The sequence below is a fragment of the Schistocerca gregaria genome, chromosome 2 (genome assembly GCF_023897955.1).
Source record: "Schistocerca gregaria isolate iqSchGreg1 chromosome 2, iqSchGreg1.2, whole genome shotgun sequence".
In the NCBI taxonomy this organism is placed as follows: domain Eukaryota; kingdom Metazoa; phylum Arthropoda; class Insecta; order Orthoptera; family Acrididae; genus Schistocerca; species Schistocerca gregaria.
Window position 1 is genome coordinate 814,885,557 of NC_064921.1, and position 27,268 is coordinate 814,912,824.

The window sequence follows — 27,268 nt, forward strand, 5'->3', positions numbered from 1 at the left end:
TTTCTTTGTGAGCCACTGTCAACATCCTGGGAACCCACATGGCACAAACCTTTTTTAACGCCAACACTTTCAGTATTCTGCAAACACTTCCTTCCCCTATCCCGACGTAGCGTGACAATTTGTTTACTGTGATGTGTCTGTCAGCAGTCACCAATTTGTTAAATCTCTGCACATCATCTGGAGTGTGTGCAGTACAAGGCCTGCTGCTGTAAGAACAATCCTCAATATTGCCGTGCCTGCTTTCATCACATAATCTGCTTACCCATCGACTAACTGTACTGCGATCGACAGCAGCATCTCCCTACGCCTTTTTCAACCTCTTGTGCATGTTTCCCACTGTCTCGTTTTCACAGCACAGGAATTCTATGACAGCGCATTGCTTCTGATGAACATCAAATGTAGCAGCCATCTTGAAGACATTCTGTGACGGCGCTACTCACGGGAAGAGGTTGAACTAAATTTGAAAACAAGCGGGAAGGTTGTATCTACACACTGTAATACTTTCACACATGCAGAATGAAAACTTTATTTTTACAAAAATTATGTGCATTTATTTTGGAGTGACCCTCGTAGTATGCATAGCAACTCTAGAATAGTTGCTGAATTGCATTTGTTCTCATTTGATCAAATTACTCCATCATGACCTTTACTTGAAACATAGTAATGATGAATTACTGTTCAGTACTCATCTTCAGGAGACAACAAGTTTAGTTTTGCCAACAGATACTTATGCATGTAAAAGTGATGAGACTATCATATCTTCTGTTACAATTAGTTCCTCCTCGGGAGGAGAGAGGAATAGATTGGGGAATGTTAATGAGGGAGGGCAGATCAGTCAAATGCCATGTTGAGAGGGACCTATGAGCAGTTAAGATAAGGGGAAACAAAGACACATTTGTCTAAGGAAAACTATTCACATATTTGTGGATCCCATTTCCAACTGCTTGACTAGTCAGTATTCTGCTGGACACCAACAGGACAAGTCAGAATCCAGAGATAAGGGGAAGCTGAAATAGCAGCTCACCAGGGACACAATGCAGAAAAATATGCAGCATCCTATGAGTTGTTTCTTTGCTGTTTTGTCAGAGGGTTGTAACACATTGAGATGAAGAGTGGCTTTAAGTGGTGTAAACTAAGCTACTGTCACAGAGACAGGCTGGAGTGAAATTGAACCACCTCTGTGTAGCACATTGTCATCTTACCAGGGATTTCTACTCCAGGTGAGAGAATCCACATTTTAACTGAGTATATATTATATTCCAGTCAGAGGGCTGCAGTAATTTTAATTCATGATGGATTGAGTGTAGTACACATTTTAAAACTTTGAGAGTTGTCTACACTCCAACATAACTCTTAGGTTGGAGGTTTTAGTGTGTTGTGGAGCATTAATTTTTATTGAGTTGTATTATTTGATGAGGTTCAAACAGGTATATAGTGAATCTAATTACATACTCCATTTAACAATGTTTGTGCTTCCTTGGTTGAATTTTCACAAAACTTTGGCATATGATTACTGACATAAATTCATGCACTCATGAGAACTACAACTGCAGTGGTTTGGTGGTTGCAGCCACCAGAGTATATTCTTAACAATAAAAACCTTTATGAGTGTTATTGCCAGTGTATTTTACCCGAATTTTAATTACAGAGACTGATTTCAGAGTTATTGAAATGCACCAATGCAAACTTAATAAAATATAAACACACATTTTTCTGGTCGTAATTAAGTATATACAAAATATCAGCTTCAATTTCACAATGCACATGTTTCTAACAATCATAAATTAACAGATTTTAATGGAACATATAATTATTTTACCAAATTGTTACTAACATTTGTATCATAACTTTACACCATATGGAGTCATGTCACATTTTTATTTCTATTTGGACCTAGGAAAATACTAGGAATGTAACAGCATTTATGGAAAAAATCATATGTTTTACATAATTAAGTAAAAGTTAGGTTGATTATGCATGCAAATAACATTGTGATTAGTAATCAGCTTTAGTGAAAAATAAAAGTTGTAGTAGCACTCATTTGTGCACACAGTAAACGATTTATATGATTACTAAAGTTGTGTATTGCATTCTTTAGTAGTACATCTTGATGTGTTACATTACAGGTTTTAGCATATATCCTTGTATAAAGTCTGACAATTTTATCAACAATCAATAATACAATGAAGATGGAACAATTGTAGTTCAGGACATCTGTCAAATAACATAGGCTGATACAAAGTTTGTAAGTTAAAACCCACCATTTATTCTGCACATAAAATTAGTTGGTGACTGATAGATCAGCCTAAGTGCTCAGTGCTCACACAACAGTTGTACAACAATAAGCTGCATGTAGAAGTTCAAGTAACACCTTCCTCTGACTAGGCTGAAAGTTTTGTGAACATACGTGATCAATTCACAACTCATCCAGCACATGAACCTCTCTCAGCAACTCTCAGACTCACATTGTCACATTCTGCTTACAGGTATCTGAGCAGCCCCTTCATTTCTCCCCGGAAAACCCACACTTTCCAACCACAAAGTTTATAGCTTGTAATGTCACAACACTGAACAGCTAAACAATAAAATGTAGTCCTGATCTTTGGTTTTCAGAATTTTGAGCTATTTTTCCTCCTTCCAGAATATAAAAGGTTTATCTTTTCCTATTTCCAATCAGCTCCTTTGTCATAGTGAAAGAACACTCAAAAAAACCAAGCATAAAAAATTCAGCCTTTGTCATTTTAAATCTGTGTGTCTAATAGAAACAGCTCTTCCTTTTCAGGTACAGATAACATTAATTTTAAAATTCATGTTAATTTTATATTTTGATATTCGTGTTATGTGTTTTCATTAATTTTTCTTGCATTTCATTCATATTTTTGCAGGTCTTATAAGCACTGGTGATGGTGTTTTGGAAGGGAATTATGCAATGAAGGATCAAGTAGCAGTATTGCGCTGGATAAATAAAAATATTCATTCATTCGGTGGAAATCCTTCAAGTGTAACAATTGGAGGCTACAGTGTTGGAGGAGCTAGCGTATTTCTGCATATGTTATCACCCATGACAAAAGGTTTGTATGTTATATACTAGAACGAAAATTATCATCCATAAACTTGTACCTTATAGATCCCAAATACAAGAACATTCTCCTGTAATATTACAGACTATAAGGAGTGTAGTATGTTTGCTACTCCATGCTCTCTGTTCATTATATTACTAATACTAATCATTTACTTTACTAATCTCTTCTCTTCTCCGGTATCCTCCATTTTCATTAGCATACAAAGTGCATTTCTTTTCCAGCTGCAGGTTTTTCTTCCTACGGTAGTACCTTTTTGACAACGGATTACTTATTTCTTTAAACATAATAGAAGCAGATATGTTATCTGCATACCAATGTAAATAGTAGCAGCTCTATAAGAAAGATGAAAATAATTACAGCTGAAAGTAGCTAATAATCTCAGCACAGAAGATAAACAGCCACAGAGGACAAAAGAAAAGCTTAACTTAGTTAGAATGATGTTGAGCCAGATAACAGCGTAGTGATTGCTAAGGTGATACCAAAAAGAGAACCAATAAAAATGTCAATTATGAGAACACTATTGATACCAAACAAATTCTTTAAGCAACCATAATTATTTACAACTTCAGCTACTTATTTTTAGTGATTTTGGTGCTCTTGCTGCTTTTGATGCATATGCCAGCATAGGTATTTAATATTCATGTATATCTTAATAAAAATGTAGGCCTACAACATTTAAATTATGCAATAAAATATTAGAAAATAATGATAAAATAAATTACAGTGTTAACGAAAGGAGATACTCGTAAGAATAGTAAAAAATCTTTCAAAGGTTAAAAATATTTTACACACATTTGCGTAGAACCACAACAAGAAACAGACCAAATATTCCTATCTTTGTATACAGCAATTGAAGTGCACAAATATCTGTAACTAGTTGCATTGTTCATACTCCTACTTATTTAGAAAAAGACTAAAAAATATGACACTAGAAGGAATACAGCTCTGAAAAGCAGCCTGTGACCACCAAACTGTACACACAAAACTCAGCATGTGTGTTGTGTTAATTTTAAGTGAATCTACATGATGATAGAAATATACACTCCTGGAAATGGAAAAAAGAACACATTGACACCGGTGTGTCAGACCCACCATACTTGCTCCGGACACTGCGAGAGGGCTGTACAAGCAATGAACACACGCACGGCACAGCGGACACACCAGGAACCGCGGTGTTGGCCGTCGAATGGCGCTAGCTGCGCAGCATTTGTGCACCGCTACCGTCAGTGTCAGCCAGTTTTCCGTGGCATACGGAGCTCCATCGCAGTCTTTAACACTGGTAGCGTGCCGCGACAGCGTGGACGTGAACTGTATATGCAGTTGACGGACTTTGAGTGAGGGCGTATAGTGGGCATGCGGGAGGCCGGGTGGATGTACCGCTGAATTGCTCAACACGTGGGGCCTGAGGTCTCCACAGTACATCGATGTTGTCGCCAGTGGTCGGCGGAAGGTGCACGTGCCCGTCGACCTGGGACCGGACCGCAGCGACGAAACGGATGCACGCCAAGACCGTAGGATCCTACGCAGTGCCGTAGGGGACCGCACCGCCACTTCCCAGCAAATTAGGGACACTGTTGCTCCTGGGATATCGGCGAGGACCATTCGCAACTGTCTCCATGAAGCTGTGCTACGGTCCTGCACACCGTTAGGCCGTCTTCCGCTCACGCCCCAACATCGTGCAGCCCGCCTCCAGTGGTGTCGCGACAGGCGTGAATGGAGGGATGAATGGAGACGTGTCATCTTCAGCGATGAGAGTCGCTTCTGCCTTGGTGCCAATGATGGTCATATGCGTGTTTGGCACCGTGCAGGTGAGCGCCACAATCAGGACTGCATACGACCGAGGCACACAGGGCCAACACCCGGCATCATGGTGTGGGGAGCGATCTCCTACACTGGCCATACACCTCTCGTGATCGTCGAGGAGACACTGAATAATGCACGGTACATCCAAACCGTCATCGAACCCATCGTTCTACCATTCCTAGACCGGCAAGGGAACTTGCTGTTCCAACAGGACAATGCATGTCCACATGTATCCCATGCCACCCAACGTGCTCTAGAAGGTGTAAGTCAACTACGCTGGCCAGCAAGATCTCCGGATCTGTCCCCCATTGAGCATGTTTGGGACTGGATGAAGCGTCGTCTCACGCGGTCTGCAGCACGAACGCTGGTCCAACTGAGGCGCCAGGTGGAAATGGCATGGCAAGCCGTTCCACAGGACTACATCCAGCATCTCTACGATCGTCTCCATGGGAGAATAGCAGCCTGCATTGCTGCGAAAGGTGGATATACATTGTACTAGTGCCGACATTGTGCATGCTCTGTTGCCTGTGTCTATGTGCCTGTGGTTCTGTCAGTGTGATCATGTGATGTATCTGACCCCAGGAATGTGTCAATAAAGTTTCCCCTTCCTGGGACAATGAATTCACGGTGTTCTTATTTCAATTTCCAGGAGTGTAGTTCTCCAAAATGTATAATTTACAAATAAATAAAGTGTGTGGTTGCAGATGTGCATTTCAGTTGATATTCACAGCAGCTGTGGATGGCTTTCTCATCACTTAACTAGATACTTATACTCTCTGTCAGATTATGGTGTGCTAATTTAAATAAACTACATACATCACTTTTTGTTGGGAACTCATATGTCAAAAGATGGTGCCCCATTCAAGAGTTGTTGTAAAAATACTTACTTCTGCATGAGTAACTCAGAAGAAGTTAATACTACAGGGTCACTGGCTTCACCAAACACAGTTTTTAATACATGACATGTAACCACTAATCATCCTACTAATACATGACCCTTAAGTATTTTTAGTATTCTTTTTGTTTGTGCCTGTCTGTGACTCAATTCTTTATCTATGTAATGAATAGCATTCTATCATTTCCATAATGTTGTTATTCCATTCTGGTCTTCCCATTGTGTAATTAATGCATGATCAATATTATGAAAAGGAATATTGCTACTCACCATATAGCAGAGGTGCAGAGGTTGCAGATAGACACAACAAAAAGACTGTCACAAGTAAGTGTCCAGCCAACAAGGCCTTTGTTAAGAATAGACAACAAACACGCACACACACACACACACACACACACACACACACACACACACACACACACACACACACACACACACACACACATGCACGCAGACACAAAAGGAACTCGCACATACATGGCTGCAGTCTCTGGCAGCTGAAGTCACACTCATGCATGATCGTTTGCTTTAGCAGTGCAGTAAATACTCAGGAGACATCACATTGTCCCAGGGTATGTCCTTTCCAAACACTTTGTCCACTGCATCCACTCAGTCATTTCTTTAAACTTCCAAACACAGAAACAGATATCACATGATTACAAAGAGATTCAACAATCTGAAGCAAATGCATTTTGTGTGTGTTCCATCACTTGCAACTAAGAAACTTCAAGATACTCACTATTTTCAGGAAACTTGACAATTATTGTGTGTATCAGCTTAGAATCAAATGTGAAACTCAGAAACTTGGACTATCAAGATATGTAATATAACAAGGTGACAAAACTCATGGGATAGCAACAGGCCCATAAACAGATAGCAGCAGTATCAGTATTATGAGAAGGAAAGTTGCTACTCACCATATAGTGGAGATACAGAGTCACAGATAGGAACAACAGAAAGACTATCACAATTAAAGCTTTCAGCCATTGCCCTTCATCAACAATAGAAGACATACACTCATGCAAATGCAACTCACACTCGTGACTGCAGCCTCAGGCAACTGAAACCACACTGTGAGCAACAGCACCAGTGCATGATGGGAGTAGTGACTGGGTGGGAGTACGGAAGAGGTGGGGCAGGGAGGGGGAGGTATATTATAGTGGAGGTGGCGGACAGTGTAGTGCTCAAGATTAGACGGAGGACAGGAGAGAGATGGAGAGGGGGGTGGGGGGAGGAGTAGTAGAAAAAGAGAGAAATGGAAGGCAAGACGAATGGAATATTCCAGAATTTGACACATGTACAGCTGCTAGCATGAGTTTCTTAGAAGTGGATACGTTAGGGGTTGCGAAGCAACTCAAATCACTTGATACGGGCAAGTCCTCAGGTCTAGATTGTATACCGATTAGGTTCCTTTTAGATTACGCTGATACAATAGCTCCCTACTTAGCAGTCATATACAACCACTCGCTCACAGATTGGAAAATTGCGCAGGTCGCACCAGTGTTTAAGAAGGGTAGTAGGAGTAATCCATTGAACTACAGACCTATATCATTGTCGTCGGTTTGCAGTAGGGTTTTGGAGCATATACTGTATTCAAACATTATGAATCACCTTGAAGGGAATGATCTATTGATACATAATCAGCAGGGTTTTAGAAAACATCGTTCTTGTGCAACGGAGCTAGCTCTTTATTCGCACGAAGTAATGGCCGCTATCTACAGGGGATCTCAAGTTGATTCCGTATTTCTAGATTTCCGGAAAGCTTTTGACACCGTTCCTCACAAATGACTTCTAATCAAGATGTGGGCCTATGGGGTATTGTCTCAGTTGTGTGACTGGATTCATGATTTCCTGTCAGGAAGGTCGCAGTTCGTAGTAATAGACGGCAAATCATCGAGTAAACCTGAAGTGATATCAGGTTTTCCTCAGGGAAGTGTCATGGGACCTCTGCTGTTCCTGATCTATATAAATGACCTGGTTGACATTCTCTTAGGTTGTTCGCAGATGATGCTGTAATTTACCTTCTAGTAAGGTCATCCAAAGACCAGTATCAGTTTGCAAAGCAATTTAGAAAAGATTGCTGTATGGTGTGGCAGGTGGCACTTGACGCTAAATAATGAAAAGTGTGAGGTGATCCACATGAGTTACAAAAGAAATCTGTTGGAATTCGATTACTCAATAAATAGTACAATTCTCAAGGCTGTCAATTCAACTAAGTACCTGGGTGTAAAAATTATGAAGAACTTCAGTTGGAAAGACCACATAGATAATATTGTGGGGAAGGCGTGCCAAAGGTTGCATTTCATTGGCAGGATGCTTAGAAGATGCAACAAGTCCACTAAAGAGACAGCTTACAGTACACTTGTTCGTCCTCTGTTAGAATATTGCTGCGCGATGTGAGATCCTTACCAGGTGGGATTGACAGAGGACATCAAAAGGGTGCAAAAAAGGGCAGCTCATTATGTATTATCAGGTAATAGGGGAGAGAGTGTGGCAGATATGATATGTGAGTTGGGATGGAAGTCATTAAAGCAAAGACTTTTTTCATTGCTGCGAGATCTACTTACGAAATTTCAGTCACCGACTTTCTCTTCCGAATGCGAAAATATTTTGTTGAGCACAGCCTAAATAGGTAGGAATGATCATCAAAATAAAATATGAGAAATCAGAGCTCAAACAGGAAGATTTAGATGTTAATTTTTCCCGCACGCTGTTCAGGAGTGGAATGGTAGAGAGATAGTATGATTGTGGTTCGATGAAACCTCTGCCAAGCACTTAAATGTGAATCGCAAAGTAATCATGTAGATGTAGATGTAGAAAATAAAAAGACTGGTGTGATGCTGGAATGATGGTTGTGTAGTGTTGGAATGTGAACAGGGAAGGAGGTGGATGGGTGAAGACAGTGACTAACAAAGGCTGAGTCCAAGAGGGTTATGGGAACGTAGGATGTATTGCAGAGAAATTTCCCACCTGCACAGTTCAGAAAAGCTGGTGTTGGTGGGAAAAATCCATATGGCACAGGCTGTGAAGCAGTCACTGAAATGAAAGATATCATATTTGGCAGCACGTTCAGCAACAGGGTGGTCCATTTGTTTCTTGGCCACAGTGTGTTGATCACCATTCATGCGGACTGACAGCTTGTTGCTTGCCATGCCTACATGTAATGCAGCACAGTAGTTGCAGCTTAGCTTGCAGATCACGTGACTGGTTGACAGGTATCTCTGCATTTGATGGGATAGGTGTTGTTAGTGACTGAACTGGAGTAGATGGTGGTGGTAGGATGTATGGGACAGGTCTTGGATCTAGGTCCATTACAGGGGTATGAGCCTTGAGGTAAAGGTTCAGGAGCAGGGGATGTTTAAGGATAGAGGAGTATATTGTGTAGGTTTGGTGGACGGTGGAATACCATTGTGGGTGGGGTGGGAAGGATAGTGGGCAGGACATCTCTCATTTCAGGGTGTGATGAGAGGTAATCAAAACCCTGGCGACAATGTAATACATTTGTTCCAGTTCTAGGTGGTACTGAGTTACGATGGAATGCTCCTCTGTGGCCGGACAGTCGGACTTTTGGAGGTGGTCGGAAACCGGAAGAATAAGGCACAGGAGATTTGTTATTGTACAAGAATGAGAGGATAATTACAATCAATGAAGGTTGCAGTGAGACCCTCAGTATATTTCGAGAGGGACTGCTTGTCATTGGAGATGTGATGACCATGGTTAGCTAGCCTGTACAAAAGGACTTCTTGGTAAGGAACGAGTGGCAGCTGTCAAAATGGAGGTATTGTTGGTGGTTAGCAGGTTTGATTTGGACAGAGGTACTGATGTAACCATCTTTGAGGTGGAGGCCAACATCTAGGATTGTGGTTTATTGGGTTGAGTAGGACCAGCTGAAGCAAATAGGGGAGAAGATGTTGAGGTCCTGGAGGAATGTGGATAGGGTGTCCTCACACTTCCATCCAAAAAGCAAAGATGTCATCAGTGAATCTGAACCAGGTAAGAGCGAGGTGGTGCAGTGGTTAGCACACTGGACTTGCATTCTGGAGGACGACGGTTCAATCCCGTCTCCGGCCATCCTGATTTAGGTTTTCCGTGATTTACCTAAATCATTTCAGGCAAATGCCTGGATGGTTCCTTTAAAAGGGCACGGCTGATTTCCTTCCCAATCCTTCCCTAACTCGAGCTTGTGCTCCGTCTCTAATGAACTCGTTGTCGACGGGACATTAAACACTAACCACCACCACCACTGAACCAGGTAAGGGGTTTAGGATTCTGGGTTTTTAGAAAGGATTCCTTCAGATGAGCCATGAATAGGCTGGCATAGAATGTTGGCAGAGGGTGCTCATAGCCGTACTCTGGATTTGTTTGTAGGTAATGCCTTTGAAGGAGAAGTAGTCGTGGGTGAGGAAATAGTTGGTCATGGTGACTAGGGAGCAGGTTGTTGGTTTGGAATCTGTCAGGCATTGATAAAGGTAGTGTTCAATAGCTGTAAGGCTATGGGCTCTAGGAATTTTAGTGTACAGAGAGATGGCATCAATAGTCACGAGCAGGACACCATGTGCTAAAAGGACAGGAACTCTGGAGAGTCGGTGGAGGAGATGGTTGGTATCTTTTATGTGGGAGGGTAGTTTTCGGGTAATAGGTTGAAGGTGTTGGTCTACAAAAGCAGAGATTCTCTTAGTAGGGGCACAATAACTGGCCACAATGGGGGGTCCTGGGTGGATAGGTTTATGGACTTTAGGAAGAATGTAGAAGGTAGGAGTGCAGACTGTGTTAGGGGTGAGTAGAGAGATGGACTCTGGCGAGAGGCTCTGGGATGGACCTAAAGAATTGAGTAATGACTGTGGATCCTGCTGGATTTCTGGAATAGGATTACTGTGGCAAGGTTTGTAGGTGGAAGTAACTGACAGTTGGTGAAGTCCTTCTGCCAGGTAATCCTTGCAGTTCAAAACAACAGTAGTGGAGCCTTTGTCTGCAGGTAGGATTATAAGATCAGGATCAGTTTTTTTGATGCTTGACTGCGGTTCTTTCTGTGGATGTAAGGTTAGGTAGTTTGCATGTTGGGGAATTTGGGGAATGATGGTGAGGCAAAGTTCAAGGTTAAGATATTCTGGAATGATAACAGGGGGTGATTTGGGGGGCAGTGGGGGTGGATCACAGTTGGATGAAGGAGTGAACTGAGTTAGGCAAGGTTCAAAATTGGTCTTTGGTTGAGTCTTATTGGTAGGGTTGTTGGCAGAAAAATGTTTCCACTGCAGGGACCAGGAGAAGGTGATAAGGTCTTTAACAAGTTCTGCATGATTGAATTTGGGAGTGGGGCAAAAGGTGAGGCATTTGTGGGACTAAGGCTTTTGGAGGATAGGTTCATGATTGTTTTTTGGTTCTGTTTAGTTTCTGGGTTCTTCTTGGTGGTGAGAATGAGTTTTGGAGGGTGGGGTAAGTGTAGTATGTCTGCTAGACAGGGTTTGTCAGCTATGAGGGGATGTGAGGGAGATTTAGAGGTTGTTGTACAGGTGGTGGACAGTGGTAGTCCAAGGCAGGAGTAGGAAATGAGCAGAATGGTGAGCTTTTTGAGATGGTGTTGTGCATGTTGCTCAAGTTCCTGTGGGACAAGCATTTCAATGTGTGCTATGGGTTCCAGGAATTTGGAACCGCAAAGCAGGAGAATTCTGTGGATGGAGAGAAGGTACTGCAAGGTTTGGGCTTGGTTGATATGGTTTTGCAGGATAATGTTGGTGAGCGCTAAGAATTGGTGGAATCTGAACAGGTGGAGGTCGTTCTGGAAGGAGGATGGCAGTCAGAGATGGGTACTTTGATGGTGAGGCCATTAGGGAGGATTTCATGAACCAAGCGACAATGCATGAACAGTATGTGGGACTGGGATCTGGCAAGGGATAAGGAAACTTTTCTGTATTGACGCAGATGCAAGGAGAAAGCATCCATGGTGATGGAAAAAATGTGAAAAATTACGTAAATAATGTAGAATTCTGTGCGAAAAATTTCGCTAAAATACCCTCAAGTGAAAATTCACAAAAAGGATGAAATGGATGCAAAAGGGGGAACAAGATAAAATCTGAGGTAGTCAACGATAGCAAAAGGCGAAAACTCACTAAAATTGGCGCTGGGTCACAAGGATCAAAGTAAAGAATAAATAATATAAATGTATGTTTTACTGTGGCTAGCAGGTCTGGGGGTGGATAAGTGAGAAGAAGGAGGATGGCAGATGTGACTGGATGGTGAAATTAGTGGGTGTAAACTGGAATAGAATGGAGAAAGTGTGGGAAGTGGGGAGGAGTTCATAGGATGAGATACAAGATCGTCTGGCACCGGAAGGGTGGAGGAATTAACATGCAAAAATGCGGAAAATGACACAGGGAGAGTGATCAGTTTGGAAGTATAGTATTAATTATATCAGCTGGAGTAATGTGGGACATAATATGCTGCATCAACGATCAGCATGGTCTTGTAGCCATCTGTTGTATGCAGCCAAGAGGGTTGATACAGTGTGGCTCATAAGTTGAGTGTGCAGTGCAGTTTGTAAAGCGACAAGAGAAGCACAGAAAAGAGGAGAAAGAAGGATGGACAATGAATATAGTGATGCAAAATAAAATAGTAACAGAGGAAAACAGTACTAAGCTAGGATCGAAGAAAAGGCATCAGGCAAAAATCAAAAGTGAAAAATTCACAATGGAATGTAATAAAATTATGAAAAGGAAACTTGCTAGTCACCATATAGTGGAGATACTGAGTTGCAGATAGGCACAACAGAAAGACTCTCACAACACCACCTCTACAACAACCCTCAAACTTCCCCCATGTACCCTCATAGCTGACAAACCCTGTCTTACAGACCTACTATACTTACCCCACCCTCCAAAACTCTCTCCCACCACCACACAGAACCCAGAACCTAAACAGACCAGCAAAACAGTCATGAACCAATCCTGCAGAAGCCTTCTCATGGTCATTATTGTGGAAACACTTTTCTGCCACCAACCCTACCAATCAGACTCAACCAAAGACCAATATTGAACCTTGCCTAACTCGGTTCACTGGTTCATCCAACATTGATTCACCCCTATTGCCCCCCCAAATCAACCCCTGTTATCTTTCCAGAATTTCTTAACCTTGAACCTTTCTCACCATCATTTCCCAAATCCCTCAACAATCAAACTAACTGTACATCTGCATAAAGAACTCAAGGTCCAGTATCTAAAAACTGATCCTGATCTTACAATCCTACCTGCAGACAAAGGCCCCACCACTGTTGTTTTGAACCACAAGGATTACCTGGCAGAAAGACTCTGCCAGCTGTCAGATACTTCCACCTACAAACCTTGCCACATAACCCCATTCCAGAAATCCAGCAGGATCTCTAGTCATTACTCAAGTCTTTAGGCCCATCCCAGAACCTCTCCCTAGAGTCCATCTCTCTGCTCATCCCTACCACTGCCCACATTCTTACCTTCTACATGCTTCCTAAAGTCCATAAATATAACCACCCAGGATGCCCCATTGTTGCCAGTTACTGTACCCCCACTGAAAAAATCTCTGCACTCGCAGACCAACACCTTCAACCTACTGCTGGAACCTACCCTCCTATGTAAAAGATACCAACCATTTCCTCCACCGATTCTCCACACTTACTGTCCTCTCAATACACGGTGCCCTGCTCGTCACCATTGATGCCACCTCCTTGTACACTAACATCCGTAATCCCCATAGCCTTACAGCTATTGAACACTACCTTTCTCAACAACCAACTGATTCCAAACCAACAACTCCTCCCTAGTCACCATGTTCAACTATATCCTCAACCACAATTACTTCTCCTCCATTACCTATCTACAAACAAATCTGGGTTATAGGTGTGAGCACCCACATTCTGCCAACCTATTCGTCGGCCATCTAAAGGAATCCTTCCAAAAAACCCAGAATCATACACCCCTCACCTGGTTCAGATTCATTGATGACATCTTTGCTTTTTGGATGGAAGTGTGAGGACACCCTATCCACATTCCTCCAGGACCTCAACATCTTCTCCCCTATTTGCTTCAGCTGTCCTACTCAACCCAATAAACCACCATCCTAGATGTTGGCCTCCACCTCAAAGATGGCTACATCAGCACCTCTGTCCAAATCAAACCTGCTAACCATCAACAATACCTCCACTTTGACAGCCACTCGTTCCATACCAAGAAGGCCTCTGTACAGACTAGCTAACTGTGGTCATCACATCTGCCATGACGAGCAGTCCCTCTCAAAATATACTGAGGACCTCACTGCAACCTTCATTGACTGTAATTATCCTCTCATTCTTGTACAATAACAAATCTCCTATGCCTTATTCTTCCAGTTTTCGACCACGTCTCAAAGTCCCACTGTCCGGCCACAGAGAGGCATTCCCCCGTAACTCAGTACCACCCAGAACTGGAGCAAATGTTTTACAATCTTGCCAGGGTTTTGATTACCTCTCAACACACCCTGAAATGAGAGATGTCCTGCCCACTATCCTTCCCACCCCTCCCACAATGGTATTCCACCATCAACCAAACCTACACAATATACTCCTCCATCCTTACACAACCCCTGCTCCCAAGCCTTTACCTGAAGGCTCATACCCCTGCAATAGACCTAGATCCAAGACCTGTCCCATACATCCTACCACCACCATCTACTCCAGTTCAGTCACTAACAACACCTATCCCATCAAGCAGCTAAGCTGCAACTACTGTGCTGCATTTTGTGTGTGTGTTTGTGTGTTATTTTATTGTGCCTGTCTACCGGTGCTTTCCCACTTGGTAAGTCTTGGAATCTTTGTTTTTAATATATTTTTCCCATGTGGAAGTTTCTTTCTATTTTATTTACATCATTAATTGCTATTTTTCTTTCACCTATGTAACATAAAGTAATCCCGAAAACAAACTTAGTATTTCAATAAATAAAACAGAAACAGTATTTGTTTTTTTTTAATATGTTAATGACACTGTGAGATGCAATATGAAGGGAAAGAAGGAAAAGAGCAATAAAGAAGGCTAAAAGCAGAGAGTAAGAGAAAGAGAGGGGCAGGAGCGAATGCAGTTGATTCTGTTACTTTTTAATCAATAATGTGGCTCCTAGAATAATTGATACTCAATTTAATTGCATATTGTACGAGAATACCTCATTATATAAGCAACCCTGAAAGATTTTCGTGTTTCAAAACTAACAAGAAAGAAAATACTCTTATAAAAGATACAATTTCTGCAATTGGAATCACTGAAAAAAGAAATTAGAATTTTTGATGGATAGTTATAAAAATGTATTTGGTAAATCTCATTAAATCATTGTTTCCAGGTTTGTTCCATAGAGCAATTTCAATGAGTGCATCTATTGATACCAGGTGGGATATTGACCATGATCCAATAGCAATAGCAAGGAAACATGCCAGTTTACTTGGATGTCCTACTGCAACATCCCAACTGATTGCAGAATGTCTACGTGCAAAACCAGCTAGAGACATTGCTGAATCAATTGGACTATTAAGGGTTTGTGTTATTTCAGTGTCAAGGGTTTTGCAATACAAAAAAAGTTGCAATGAAGTCCTATTCCATTACCCATTTTATCAAGAGTGTTTATATTGACAAAAAAATTTTCAACTAGGAATGGGCTCGTGATCCAATTCTCAAATATTACCCAGTTATTGAGTCTGATCTACATGATGGGAGAGAGAGATATCTTACTGAAGAGCCTTATTTACAGCTGTTGCACAGAAATTTTACTCAGGTACCATGGCTAACAGGTTTCACTAAAGATGAATTTTCTTGGAGAGCCTTGTGTAAGTACCAAAAATAAAAGAAAAAACATATGTTCTATGAGCTAAAGTAAAACTGATTAATAATAGTACTAGTGTAAAGGAATATTATTTATCTTTAACTTATTTTTAAACTTACACTATTTGTAGCTGTAACAAGGAATGCAACACTAGCCAATGACATGTATGAAAATTTTGAACTTGTTGCTCCAATTGCCTTCATGTATGAACGAGGAACAAATCAGTCACATTACATTAGTCAAGAGCTCAAGAAATTTTATCTCAAAAATCAACCAATTACCAACACTTCATTAGATGGGCTTGGAAAGGTAATATTGACTTCAATTTGCACAAATATACAATCAAATCTTGTCAGAAAATTGTCATCCACATTTATTTTCATTTTTATTATTTCTTGCAGCTTTATGCAGATGCCATTATTTGCTTTGGTGAAGATCGTGCTGCTAAAATAATAGCAAAAATTAGTAGGTACCCAGTCTACTTCTATAAATTTTCATATCAGGGCAGGTACAGCTTCTTTTATATTCCAGGAACAACCTCACCATATGGTAAGTTTTACATATTACAGTCTAGTGTCTTACATCATACACTTATTTTTCTTTCTATTTCAGCAATCAAATATTATTTATTCATCAATAGCCAAAATGTTATAAAATGCCTTAAAAATACGACTCATTATTTAGAAATAGCTTATAAAAATTTGTTGTCCTAAAAAACTGGAAAAAAAACAAACATTGGCTAGTAAATGTAGTGAAGTTAACCTGTTTCTGGAACTGGTTGTATTATACAGCCTAGGAGTTGTAAAAGTGAATTTTACATAATTTATTGCAGGTGTGGCACATCATGATGATCTCATGTATCTGTTTTATATATCTTCTCTTGGATTTCCATTTTTCCAAGATGGTGAACCAGAAACACATATCTCAGAAACACTTATTGCTATGTGGGCAAATTTTGTGAAAACTGGGTGAGTACTATTTTACTGCTGTTTGAAAATCTTACTACTAACATTTTGTTTTTTATCTAAAATCTCTTAAGGGTATAATTTTGAACATGATTTGATATTGTCAAATATATTAATCATCATATGATGTATGAAGATGGGTTACAGAGGTGATAATCTTTTGGAAATACATACTTATACATACTTATACATACTTTTACATACTTATTGAAGCAAATCATTAGATTATGGGAGCAAAGATTCTTCTGCAACATTTATCACAGATTAACATGCTTTTGAATGCAGGAGGATGTACTTGAAGGTTGTCACACACTTCAATGGTAATGAGACACTTAATCAGTCACAGATTGGATTTCAAAAGGGCTCTATACTGAGAAAGCTGTTTACATCTTCACTGACTACATAATAAAATTTTAGATGACTGTGTATCATTGGTTGGACCAACAGTGATTCATCAGAGGCATTTGACTCTTTACTCATAATATTGCGTTACATATTTTTTGTGGTGTACATGGGTCAATACGTATGTGGTTGAGTTCCCATTCAAGAAGCAGGATGCAGAAACTTCCAATAGGAATATTGATATAAACAGTGATGCTATATCAACTTCATGGTGAGAAATTACAGTGGGCATTCCACAGGGTTTGATCTTGATTCCAAGTCTGTTCCTTGCTCTGTGTTAGTGATCTATCAGTTTATTTTAATGAAAGTGAAAAAGCAGTCCTTTTTGCAAATGATATGTCATTATTGTTAATTCAATCAAAGCTGCATCCATAGGGAAAATAGTAAGTTATTTGTTTGTGTATGTTATTAACTGGTTTTTGCAGAAATGGACAAGATTTAAGTTTTGAAAAAACATAGCTCATCCATTTTGTATTGTCATAAATACTCCACCTACTATGAATATAGCTTACAATCAAAAAATAATAAACAATGTGAAAGTTCAAAATTCACTGGTGTGTGTATTAATGAAAACCTAAATTAAGAACACCATTCCATATATGTGCTAAAACATTTAGGTTGTGCTACATCTGCCTGCCATGAAGCTAACTGGGAATGTTGAGGACACGCAGTCAGTAAGTGAACATAATTTGCATATTCTCATTCACTGACATTCAACAGTATAATATTCTGGGATCAGAAAAATATTCTGGGATTACTCCTCACTTATGCAAAATGTATTCACTTTGTGAAAGATAGTAATTAAAATTGTGTGTGAAGTTTGTAAGTCACACTGTACTTATGCCCCAGGACAACAAAGAAAAATGTGGGACTTTTTTCATCCAGAAAAATCAGGGAAAACCCAGGAATTTTTTAATACTTTTCACTTAATTTTTTTAAATTTTGACTGGTAAGAACTGATGCTCTAACAAAGAATTTTACTTTAGCACACTACTGCAGAATAATATTGCAGCAATAAAACATAAACAAGAGAATAACACCAAAATAAAACCTTAGTTGTAAATAAAATGTGCCATTTATAGCCATGAAGCACACACAGTGCACACACAAGCATTTGCCAACATCAAAATGTGTTGAAGGCTTTAGGACAAAGATTATGCAATATTGCAAAGCAACAAACAGCTTTTGATGAGTGGACCATCACAACTGTTAACAGATCTAACAGGTCGCAGGAAAATATTGTGAATTGTGGTTTGAGAAGAATTAATTTTAAAGTAAATTGCCTTTTCAGCAAGATTAATTGTGATACCTGTGACAATGTGTGGTGAATCTCTTAAATTATGGAGCATTTGACTCTCACTCAAAATTTAACATGTTGAGGACCTGCCACTTAGAAACATTTTGGGCTCGATGGCCAGCCATTTACGCCATTATTTAAAATTTTACTGGAACATTGGTGTTTGATAGATCATAAAGAGTAACATATGCTAAAACAGATCAAGCTTCAAGGTTAGTTTTCATATTTATTTTAGTTGTGTCATAATAATGATGGTAACAAGTGCAATCATCGAAGGTGAGCTCTTGAGCAGTTTCACACATAATTGGTTTTACTGTGGAAAAGTCAGTGCTCAACAGATCATGCATTCAGCAATGTTTAGTGTGCAGCAGTGAAATTTATAATTGTGATTCTCAGAAATATTCAGCTGCTGCTATTTAAGCTGTGTTCTTAGGATCCTGCCTAACCACATCCTCAGAAAAAAAAACAGCGAAAAATTTTTGACAAGCAGTTTTATATTTAAAAGCTTAGCTTTTCTTGCAGCTGTACTATATGTATATTAATGTAAACCAAGTGTATGTGCTTCTTAACAGTAATATTGCTGTTGACTGACTACATCTTGTATCTTTTGCTGTGAATGTCTGCTGAAATTGGCTGCTGAGAACATGTGACATGAGCTGTGACCGTATGAAAATTAAAAAGCACATTGTGCATCAAATGCTTCAGAAGCTAACGCTGTATTTAGTGGAATTCGTACTTATACTTTCGTAATATGAAAATATGCAGTGCACATGTTTCTGCACATCAAAGATTTTTCCAAAATGAGTTGTTTTCTGCTGGGGTTCATTTCCTTAAGTTCTGAGAAGTTCTACCCCTGTGAATAAAATCTTTACCATTAAAAAGATTGATAAGTTTTACAGTTCTGAGGGAAAGTATATTGTCACCTAAAATGGAAAAAAATCTACTTTCGACCAGCGTATTTTCACCCGGGAAAATTTCGAGAATTTACCATTCCTCCCCCATGTACACTCTGTACTTGCTATAGTTAGTGTTGTTGGAAAATTAGGTATCAAACATTCATAAATAACCAGTTTTGGAGGACAAAATTACTCTAAAGGTACGTGCAATGAAAACTATAGTTCAGACTGTGATCCTATCCTGTCTATTCTCCCACACTATTCTGTATTCATTCTCTTCCTAAATATTCTAATAATAATGCAGAGGCAGTAATATGTGAAAAAGTTTCTATGATGTAGTTAATTTCTTCCACTTTAAATTCAACTATTATGTCCCTGCTTGTTCTGAGAGCACTCACACTACAATTGCAGCACTCACCTATCATGACCTTACACCAGGATACCTTTGATGATTCTTTACTTTACAATCAACATTTCACTGTTTAACAATGCCCCAGATATGAATTAATCCTGAACATCCAAATTCTCACTTTCCTCACACACATACACGTCATACTCGTGTGATACCTTCGGTGCATATTTGTAAAATATCTCCACGAAATATTGGTTTGATGTGTAAGTTCACTGCATTTTCCTATAAGTTTAATAAACACAGCAGATACACATAACAGGACTTTAGTCATCATTAATATGTTCTCCTTCACTATTTACAACAGTTTGACAATGTTTTCGATTTCGTCACTGCAGAAGTCACGTGGTTTGGGCCGAAGAATTTGTTGAGCCATGATCACAGCACTTTTTCATCCAGAAAGTAAGTTTGTTGAAGGCAGTTTGACAGAGAGCAGAAAACACCTGAGGGTGTAAAATCAGGTGATTAACGTGGGTGCAGAATAATTTCCCAACCCAGTTTTTGTATAGTGTTTTTTATCAGTGTAACAGAACACAGACAGGCATTATTATGGACTAGCAGTCTTCTTGGTTATTTTGCTTGGATTGCATCTGCAAGATGTATCAGTTGTTGACAATAAATGTCAGCAGTGTTGATTGCACCTCGGGGAAGCAATTCATAGTACACCACACTGTTGCTGTTCGACCAGATGCATAGCGTTATCTTTTGTGGATGCATGTAGGTCTTTGTATGGCGACATGCTGCTTTCTTTGGGTTGAACCATTCTTTTCTTTTCCTTAATAAACAGTGGAAAATCCAGGATGGAATGTGACAATATTATGAGGAGGAAAGTTCCTACTCACCATATAGCAGAGATGCTGAGTCACAGATAGGCACAACAAAAAGACACTCATAGTTAAAGCTTTCAGCCATTAGATTAGATTACATTAGATTAATACTTGTTCCATAGATCATGAATACGACACTTCGTAATGATGTGGAACATGTCAGGTTAATAAAAGATGTCTGTACAAGATATTACATTACACAAAATATTGCATGACACTAATGTGTAAGCTAGTTTTTTTCCTTCTCCTCCCTTAATTTATATCTAAAAATTCAGCCAGTGAGTAGAAGGAGTTGTCATCTAGAAATTCTTTTAATTTACTTTTAAATGTTGGTTGACTATCTGTCAGGCTTTTGATGCTGTTTGGTAGGTGACCAAAGACTTTTGTGGCAGCATAATTTACCCCTTTCTGTGCCAAAGTCAGATTTAACTCTGCATAGTGAAGATCATCCTTTCTCCTGGCTTTTCTTCACTCACTCATACAAATGCAGCTCACACACAACTGCAGACTCAGGCAGCTGAACTCGTTCAGTTGCCCGTGACTACAGGTGTGTGTGTGTGTGTGTGTGTGTGGCACATGGCCATCTGCAATTTTTGTCAGTTTGGCTTAGAGCATGTTGTAACAATACACCCAATTTTTGAATCATCCCCACTGCATGCAAATGTTGCACAATTGTGAAATAATTACAGTTCATCACATTTTCCATCTCTCAAGTACACTGATTTGGATTAATGCATTTAAATGATCTTCATCAAACCCCAATGGTCTTTCTGGATGTGGAATCACTGATGTCAAACCAAACTTCCTTTCAACAAGAAAACTATATCATGCCATGCTCTGTCCAGTGGCATTATCCCCACACACAGTGCAAATATTTCTGGTTCCCTCCACTACCGTCATACCTCTACTGAACTCAAACAGAATATTATGTCAGAAATGTTCCGATTTCCCCACCTGGCACTCCATTTTCTGACATCCACAGTTCCAAACACTATCTCCAAATGACATAATGACAAAATGTAAACTCAAATAGCAATAGTAAATTACAAATAAAAATGGCAATTGATAAATAAACCAACAGCGACCAGAGTACCAACAAGGAAAACAAAAAAGCTATTAACTTATGCACAAACCTAATACTTCAGTTTTATGCATGATTACTGGAAGCACAGGCACACAGAGTTTGTCCTGCAGGCATGTTTGGTTTGACTGACTCACTCCTTCACCCCAGACAATTTCCAGATACCAAACTCTCCCTTCTAGAACTATGGGACATCACCATTAGCAGTGCCACTGTGCTGTAGCAAAGAAGGATAAGGGTGGATTCGTTCCTTTAATTATAGGATCAATATCTGCACCCTTACAAGTTTGCACAAATATATCTTGCAGGCATCTGTTATAACAACTGGGAATATTAACCATAGCCTCACACTATTTTTACTCAGTCATGAAACTTTTTATTGATTATCCATTGCTCTTTGAGAATAATAGAGATGTCAGCAACACAGTAATAGAAGGAAAAATTATGTACACTTCCCTCTAGTTAATTTAGATTTGGCACAGAAGAGAATGTAATATTTAGCCAAAACTTTTGGATAACCTTTTTGTTGAAACAAAATATCTGAGAGACAGTAAAAGTATTTTAAAACATAGATTAAAGTAGTTTCTCTTTAACCAATTCTCTGTAGTGCAAAATTTAGCCATAAAACATTTAAATAACCTTTTTGTTGAAATAAAATATCTGAGAGACAGTAAAAGTATTTTAAAATGTAGATTAAAAGTAGTTTCTCTTTAACCAATTCTCTGTAGTGCAAAATTTAGCCATAAAACTTTTAAATAACCTTTTTGTTGAAATAAAATATCTGAGAGACAGTAAAAGTATTTTAAAACATAGATTAAAGTAGTTTCTCTTTAACCAATTCTCTGTAGTGCAAAATTTAGCCATAAAACTTTTAAATAACCTTTTTGTTGAAATAAAATATCTGAGAGACAGTAAAAGTATTTTAAAATGTAGATTAAAAGTAGTTTCTCTTTAACAAATTCTCTCTAGGCATAGAACTATTTTTGAAAAGAAATAAGTAGTCAGTCACAAATCTTTCAATGTCGTATATCACAAAATTTAGTGCCTACCATGAATATGAGATACATGACTTGCAATTAACTAACTCAAGGTTTCAGAAGCACTAGAAAATGAGTAGGGGGAGTGTGAATATATTGTCACAGATATCTAAATGGAGTCAATGTAAAATTGGGTACACTGAAATGAAAGTAACATGAAGGACAAGGACATTATAAAGAAATTTCTCAAAACATTCTGAAGTCCAGATAATTTAAACAGTTCGATAACTATTCTAGAAAATATGGGTTACAGTCTAGCACATGCATTGTCTAAAAACTACAAATATGTATTTTTATCTTTTGTCATAATTCAGTGAAAGTATTTTTCTCAACAGATTTTAAATAAAACAAACAGGAAACAACTAGAAAATAGTTCAAATGATTGCTCTCATAAATAAGAAAAGTATGGAATGTCATTCTATCTGATGTTAAAAAAAATCTTTCACTGAATCAACAGAGGTATATGATGCTTCTTGTTGTTTGTGTGGTCTTCTGTTCGAAGACAAATTTGCTCCAGCTCTCCATGCTACTCGGTCTTATGCAAGCCTCTTCATCTGTCTGCATCTTCATTGTGCACAGTAAGAATGAGTTGTGATGAGAGTAAGCAAACAGAATTATCACCTCTAGATGGTGACCAGATGGTCCTCTGAAATATTGTATCAAGATGCTTGTATGATTCAAATGCAGAGACAACAAGAATATTATCAAGAATGACTAATGATCCTTTCTGTCATTGAAGTACATAAACTAATTGTGTGCTGCAAAAATTGGGAAATAAAGGAAACATTCAGTCATATAAATGTGTTAATCTGTTAAAGGAGGAAAACCAAGGAAATCATTACAGTATTGTTCAACTGCAATAAGATTTGTAAATGTTCAGTCTATGACTTACTTGAGATTTTTATTATGAGCTACATATTTGGAATGAATCATTCTACAATTTCTGAAACCAGGAGAAATTTGCACTCAGATGGTTAAACATGGTAACCAGTGCATAACATTAGTATGAGGAAAGTTAACTACCCACCACAAATGAGGGAATATTGAGCTGTATAAACACACACAAATAATGAAAAACATTCTAACAGATTAAAACTATGCTGTAAAGTGGCTCATATCACATCTATCTTCTTAGTAACTGAAGCATCCAGGTATGACCCTAAACACATTCACAGCTTCTAATTATCAGAAAGTTTCACAACACTGTCATATTCTGTAATAACCCTTTTCTTAGGACTATAGGTGCAGAATGGTATATGGGCAAGCTTCTATGGAAATTGAAGAGGATGAGAGAGGTACTGACGGAATTAAAACTATGAGAGTTGTTTGTGAACAATACCCAGGCAAGTCAATTGTTTATACTGTTTTTCATGAAAGCAAAAGTTTGATGTCAAGTACCAGATTGGCAGATAGTATCAATTGGTCAAGAAATCATAACACAGTCTGTTGCAGACTAAAAGATTCCTTTGTGACATAAATAAGGTGTTAAATATTATAGTAAAGATTTTGACAAAGACACATTTAGGTTTACATGTACACATCTGCATCTTCACACACACACACACACACACACACACACACACATTTGCGTACGCTCGTGTGTGTGCTATGCGCGTGCGCACTCTGTCTCTCTCTCTCTCTCTCTCTCTCTCTCTCTCTCTCTCTCTCACACACACACACACACACACACACACACGCACACAGTAATTTAAAGTTCAGAGTTCTTACAGACAGAATAATTCACGTGAGATACTGATGTGATAAAGGGCAGGAGGGGGAAAGTCAGTATAGAGTTGCTTTCTTATCAGTTCATTTTATGTTTAATAAATAGTTTTAATTGAGTGTATGGCTCTCTCCTTTTTTCAGTTTGAAATTACACCATTGACTAAATTACAATTTTCTGCTATTGCAGTATATATATGTCAAAATATTAAGCAGACATATCGTGAATCAATGCAGTTTGGCATACTATTGATTATATCTTTGGCTCCTATAATGATGTCACCAACAGTAGGACATTAAACATTAAATCCTCACATTAAGGAATATTTTAAGTTGTCATCAGCTAAACGTTGTATTTGTTAGTTGAAAACTTACTATTGCACTCAGATGCATTTGGGAAAATGCCTTATGTTATCATGTATATTACTGATAAAAAAGAATATTCATTACTACCAGTAGAATATGTGGCATTATAGTGCTGAAAAACAAACATCCAGGATCAGCAGATTTGCCCATAGGCAGAAGTTAAGAAACCACACTGAAAGTTGGGTGAAAAGTGCAGCATCTCATAATTACAGTAACAACACTTTTTTAAAAATAAAACTTAATCTATCAAAACTACTAATATATCTTAGAAGTTCAGTCAAATGTTGTTACTTAGAATTGTGGAGCACATGGTGGAGAACTTGGTGACAAACTTTTTTTAGTCATTATGAGTCTTTATCAATACTGTCCTAAATACACTGCTGGAAAAGAAAAATAATATTTTGCTCTTGGAAAGACAATGCTGTGTTAATCCGATGATGGCATACGGCACCTGGGGGAGAGTTTCTATACTGATAATGATTTCAACATTGTCAACCAACAGATAGAGAAGTTGCATAGCTATCAAAGCACCATCTTTGTCTTGTCCTTGCAGAGAACTGCCACACAAGTTGTATGTGCCATGTCAGTTGTACAGCAATGTTGGTATCAGTGTTCATGTGAACATTTTCACATCTGTATATAAGATTATGGATGTCCACATAGCACAGACACCTGCCAGGATCATTATATTGTAAGTGCAGCAGTGGCACATCATACAGCTACCACAGCACAACACAGAGGACTTGTGAGCCCAGACGTGTCAACATAAACTGTTGCAAACCAGTTGTTAGCAGTGGGACTATGAGCATGCACACATCTAGTCTGTCTTCCACTCTCATCACAGCATCAACATGCACAGGTTGACTGGTGCCATCAGAGGATCACATGGAAGATGGAATGGTGCACCATGGTCTTCATTAATGAAAACAGATTCTGCCCGGACACAAGTGATGGTTGTTTGTGCATATGATGTAGACATGGAGAGCACGGTCTCATAGATTGCATTCTTCCAAGACACACTGCCTCAAAACCGGTGCTTATGGTCTGGGCTGCAATACATTACAACTCTCATTCCCTGTTGGTGTTTCTGGATGGGATGCTAACCAGTGCCTGGTAGTGCAGAATGTTGTTAGACCCATTCTTTTGCTGTTCTTTCAACAAGAAGGTGATGTGTTATCCCAACAGAATAATGCTGGGCCACACACCATCCACGAAACTCAATATGCTGTGTAATATGTGCAGCAACATCCTTGACAGCATTATGTCCGTAATTGTCTCCAATCAAGCACACATGGGATATGATAGGACGAGAAGTGACTCACGTGACTTATCAGCTAAAAATTCCTACAGAATGATGAAAACAGGTTGTTATGCATAGCATCACATATTCCAGTACATTTGTGATTTGTACAATTGATTGGATGCCATAGTCAGTGCTGCATTGCTGCCCATGGAGACTACATGACTCAATACCTGGTAACTCAGAACCATTTGTGCTGTTGATCTACAAATGTAATCATTTCATGTACTCCATGTGAACTGTTCCAACAATAAATCTTCAGTGAAATGGATACCTCTGAAAGGGTGCAATTTTTTTCCTGGAAGTATATTTCATCAAAATTTCATATCATTTCTACAGTAATTGTATCAAAATTTGAAAGTTATCACTTACATCCCTCAAATAAAATAAAAATATCTATACCAGCTTCAAACGTCAATGTTGTATTTAGCAAAATAAGTTTGAAGCCCAGCATCCAACTACAAACATCCTACTGCAGACAAATGATTGCTGTACAAGATAGCTAGCTTGCATGCTAGAAACTGACATGCTCACACAGCATAAAATGAAAATGTCAGCCTTGAGTGATGAACGGCACATGGTTCTGTAGTTCAAGTCCTATGTGCTAAACTAAGCTAATACATTGAAAGAGAACTATGTAATGTATAGAAGTTCAGTCTGGACTGATGTGTCTAACTGTTTATAAGTTTGACTCTGACTTAAATATCACTCAAACACTTGGCATTTAAAGTTTGGCAATCACTTGTTAACAGGCATCTGCTGGAACTGTAGAGTGATGCAGGCAATGGACTGTGACAGGAACTGCAACTGTGTAAACTACACAAAACACAACTGGGCGAACTGGAACTGTAATTAAGGGACTGCCAAGAGTGGCTTCTTGAGTGGTGAAATAATCTTGCACCTGCAACCTTACTGGAGAAATTGAATTCCAACTCAGATGATTCAGTTGCTGAACAGTTCAAAGAAAACTTGAGTCTCATCTCAAATAGGTACCCCACTCGTACAATTATATTTGTTGGTGACTTCAATCTACCCTTGATATGTTCATGAAAATACTTGTTCAAAGCAGGTGGTAGATATAAAACCTCGTCAGAAACTGTATTAAATGCTTGCTTTAAAATTATTTTAATCAGTTAGTTCAGGAAATCACTTCTAATGTGAATGGTTGTGTCAACATCCTTAACCTCGTAGCAACAAATGAGCAGGAGTGTGTTGTGATGGTCAGTAGAGCAGGAAACAATATAGATAGGAATCAATGGCTACAATATTGAGAGTGACCTGGTGGAAATAGATGCTGCATTGAACTTTATGAATGTTTGGTTGATGCCTGTATTCATGTGGTATGATTGGCCCCAACTGAACTGTAAGGTGGGTT

At 38.9% G+C, this 27,268-nt stretch overlaps 1 protein-coding gene and 1 non-coding gene across 2 annotated transcripts in view; both read left to right on the plus strand.

The window, feature by feature from the left end:
• The window catches only part of LOC126335140 (esterase E4-like), a 77,030-nt gene that overhangs the window by 39,173 nt on the left and 10,589 nt on the right, over positions 1-27,268 (plus strand). Inside the window, exons 4-9 of the mRNA XM_049998100.1 lie at positions 2,886-3,071; positions 15,115-15,305; positions 15,421-15,595; positions 15,722-15,900; positions 15,993-16,140; positions 16,424-16,559. Coding sequence (XP_049854057.1) covers positions 2,886-3,071; positions 15,115-15,305; positions 15,421-15,595; positions 15,722-15,900; positions 15,993-16,140; positions 16,424-16,559 — 1,015 coding nt within the window. The remainder of the gene's footprint in view (positions 1-2,885; positions 3,072-15,114; positions 15,306-15,420; positions 15,596-15,721; positions 15,901-15,992; positions 16,141-16,423; positions 16,560-27,268) is intronic.
• Positions 9,780-9,852, plus strand: Trnaa-ugc (transfer RNA alanine (anticodon UGC)). Its single transcript has one exon. It is a non-coding gene; the product is annotated as a tRNA-Ala (tRNA).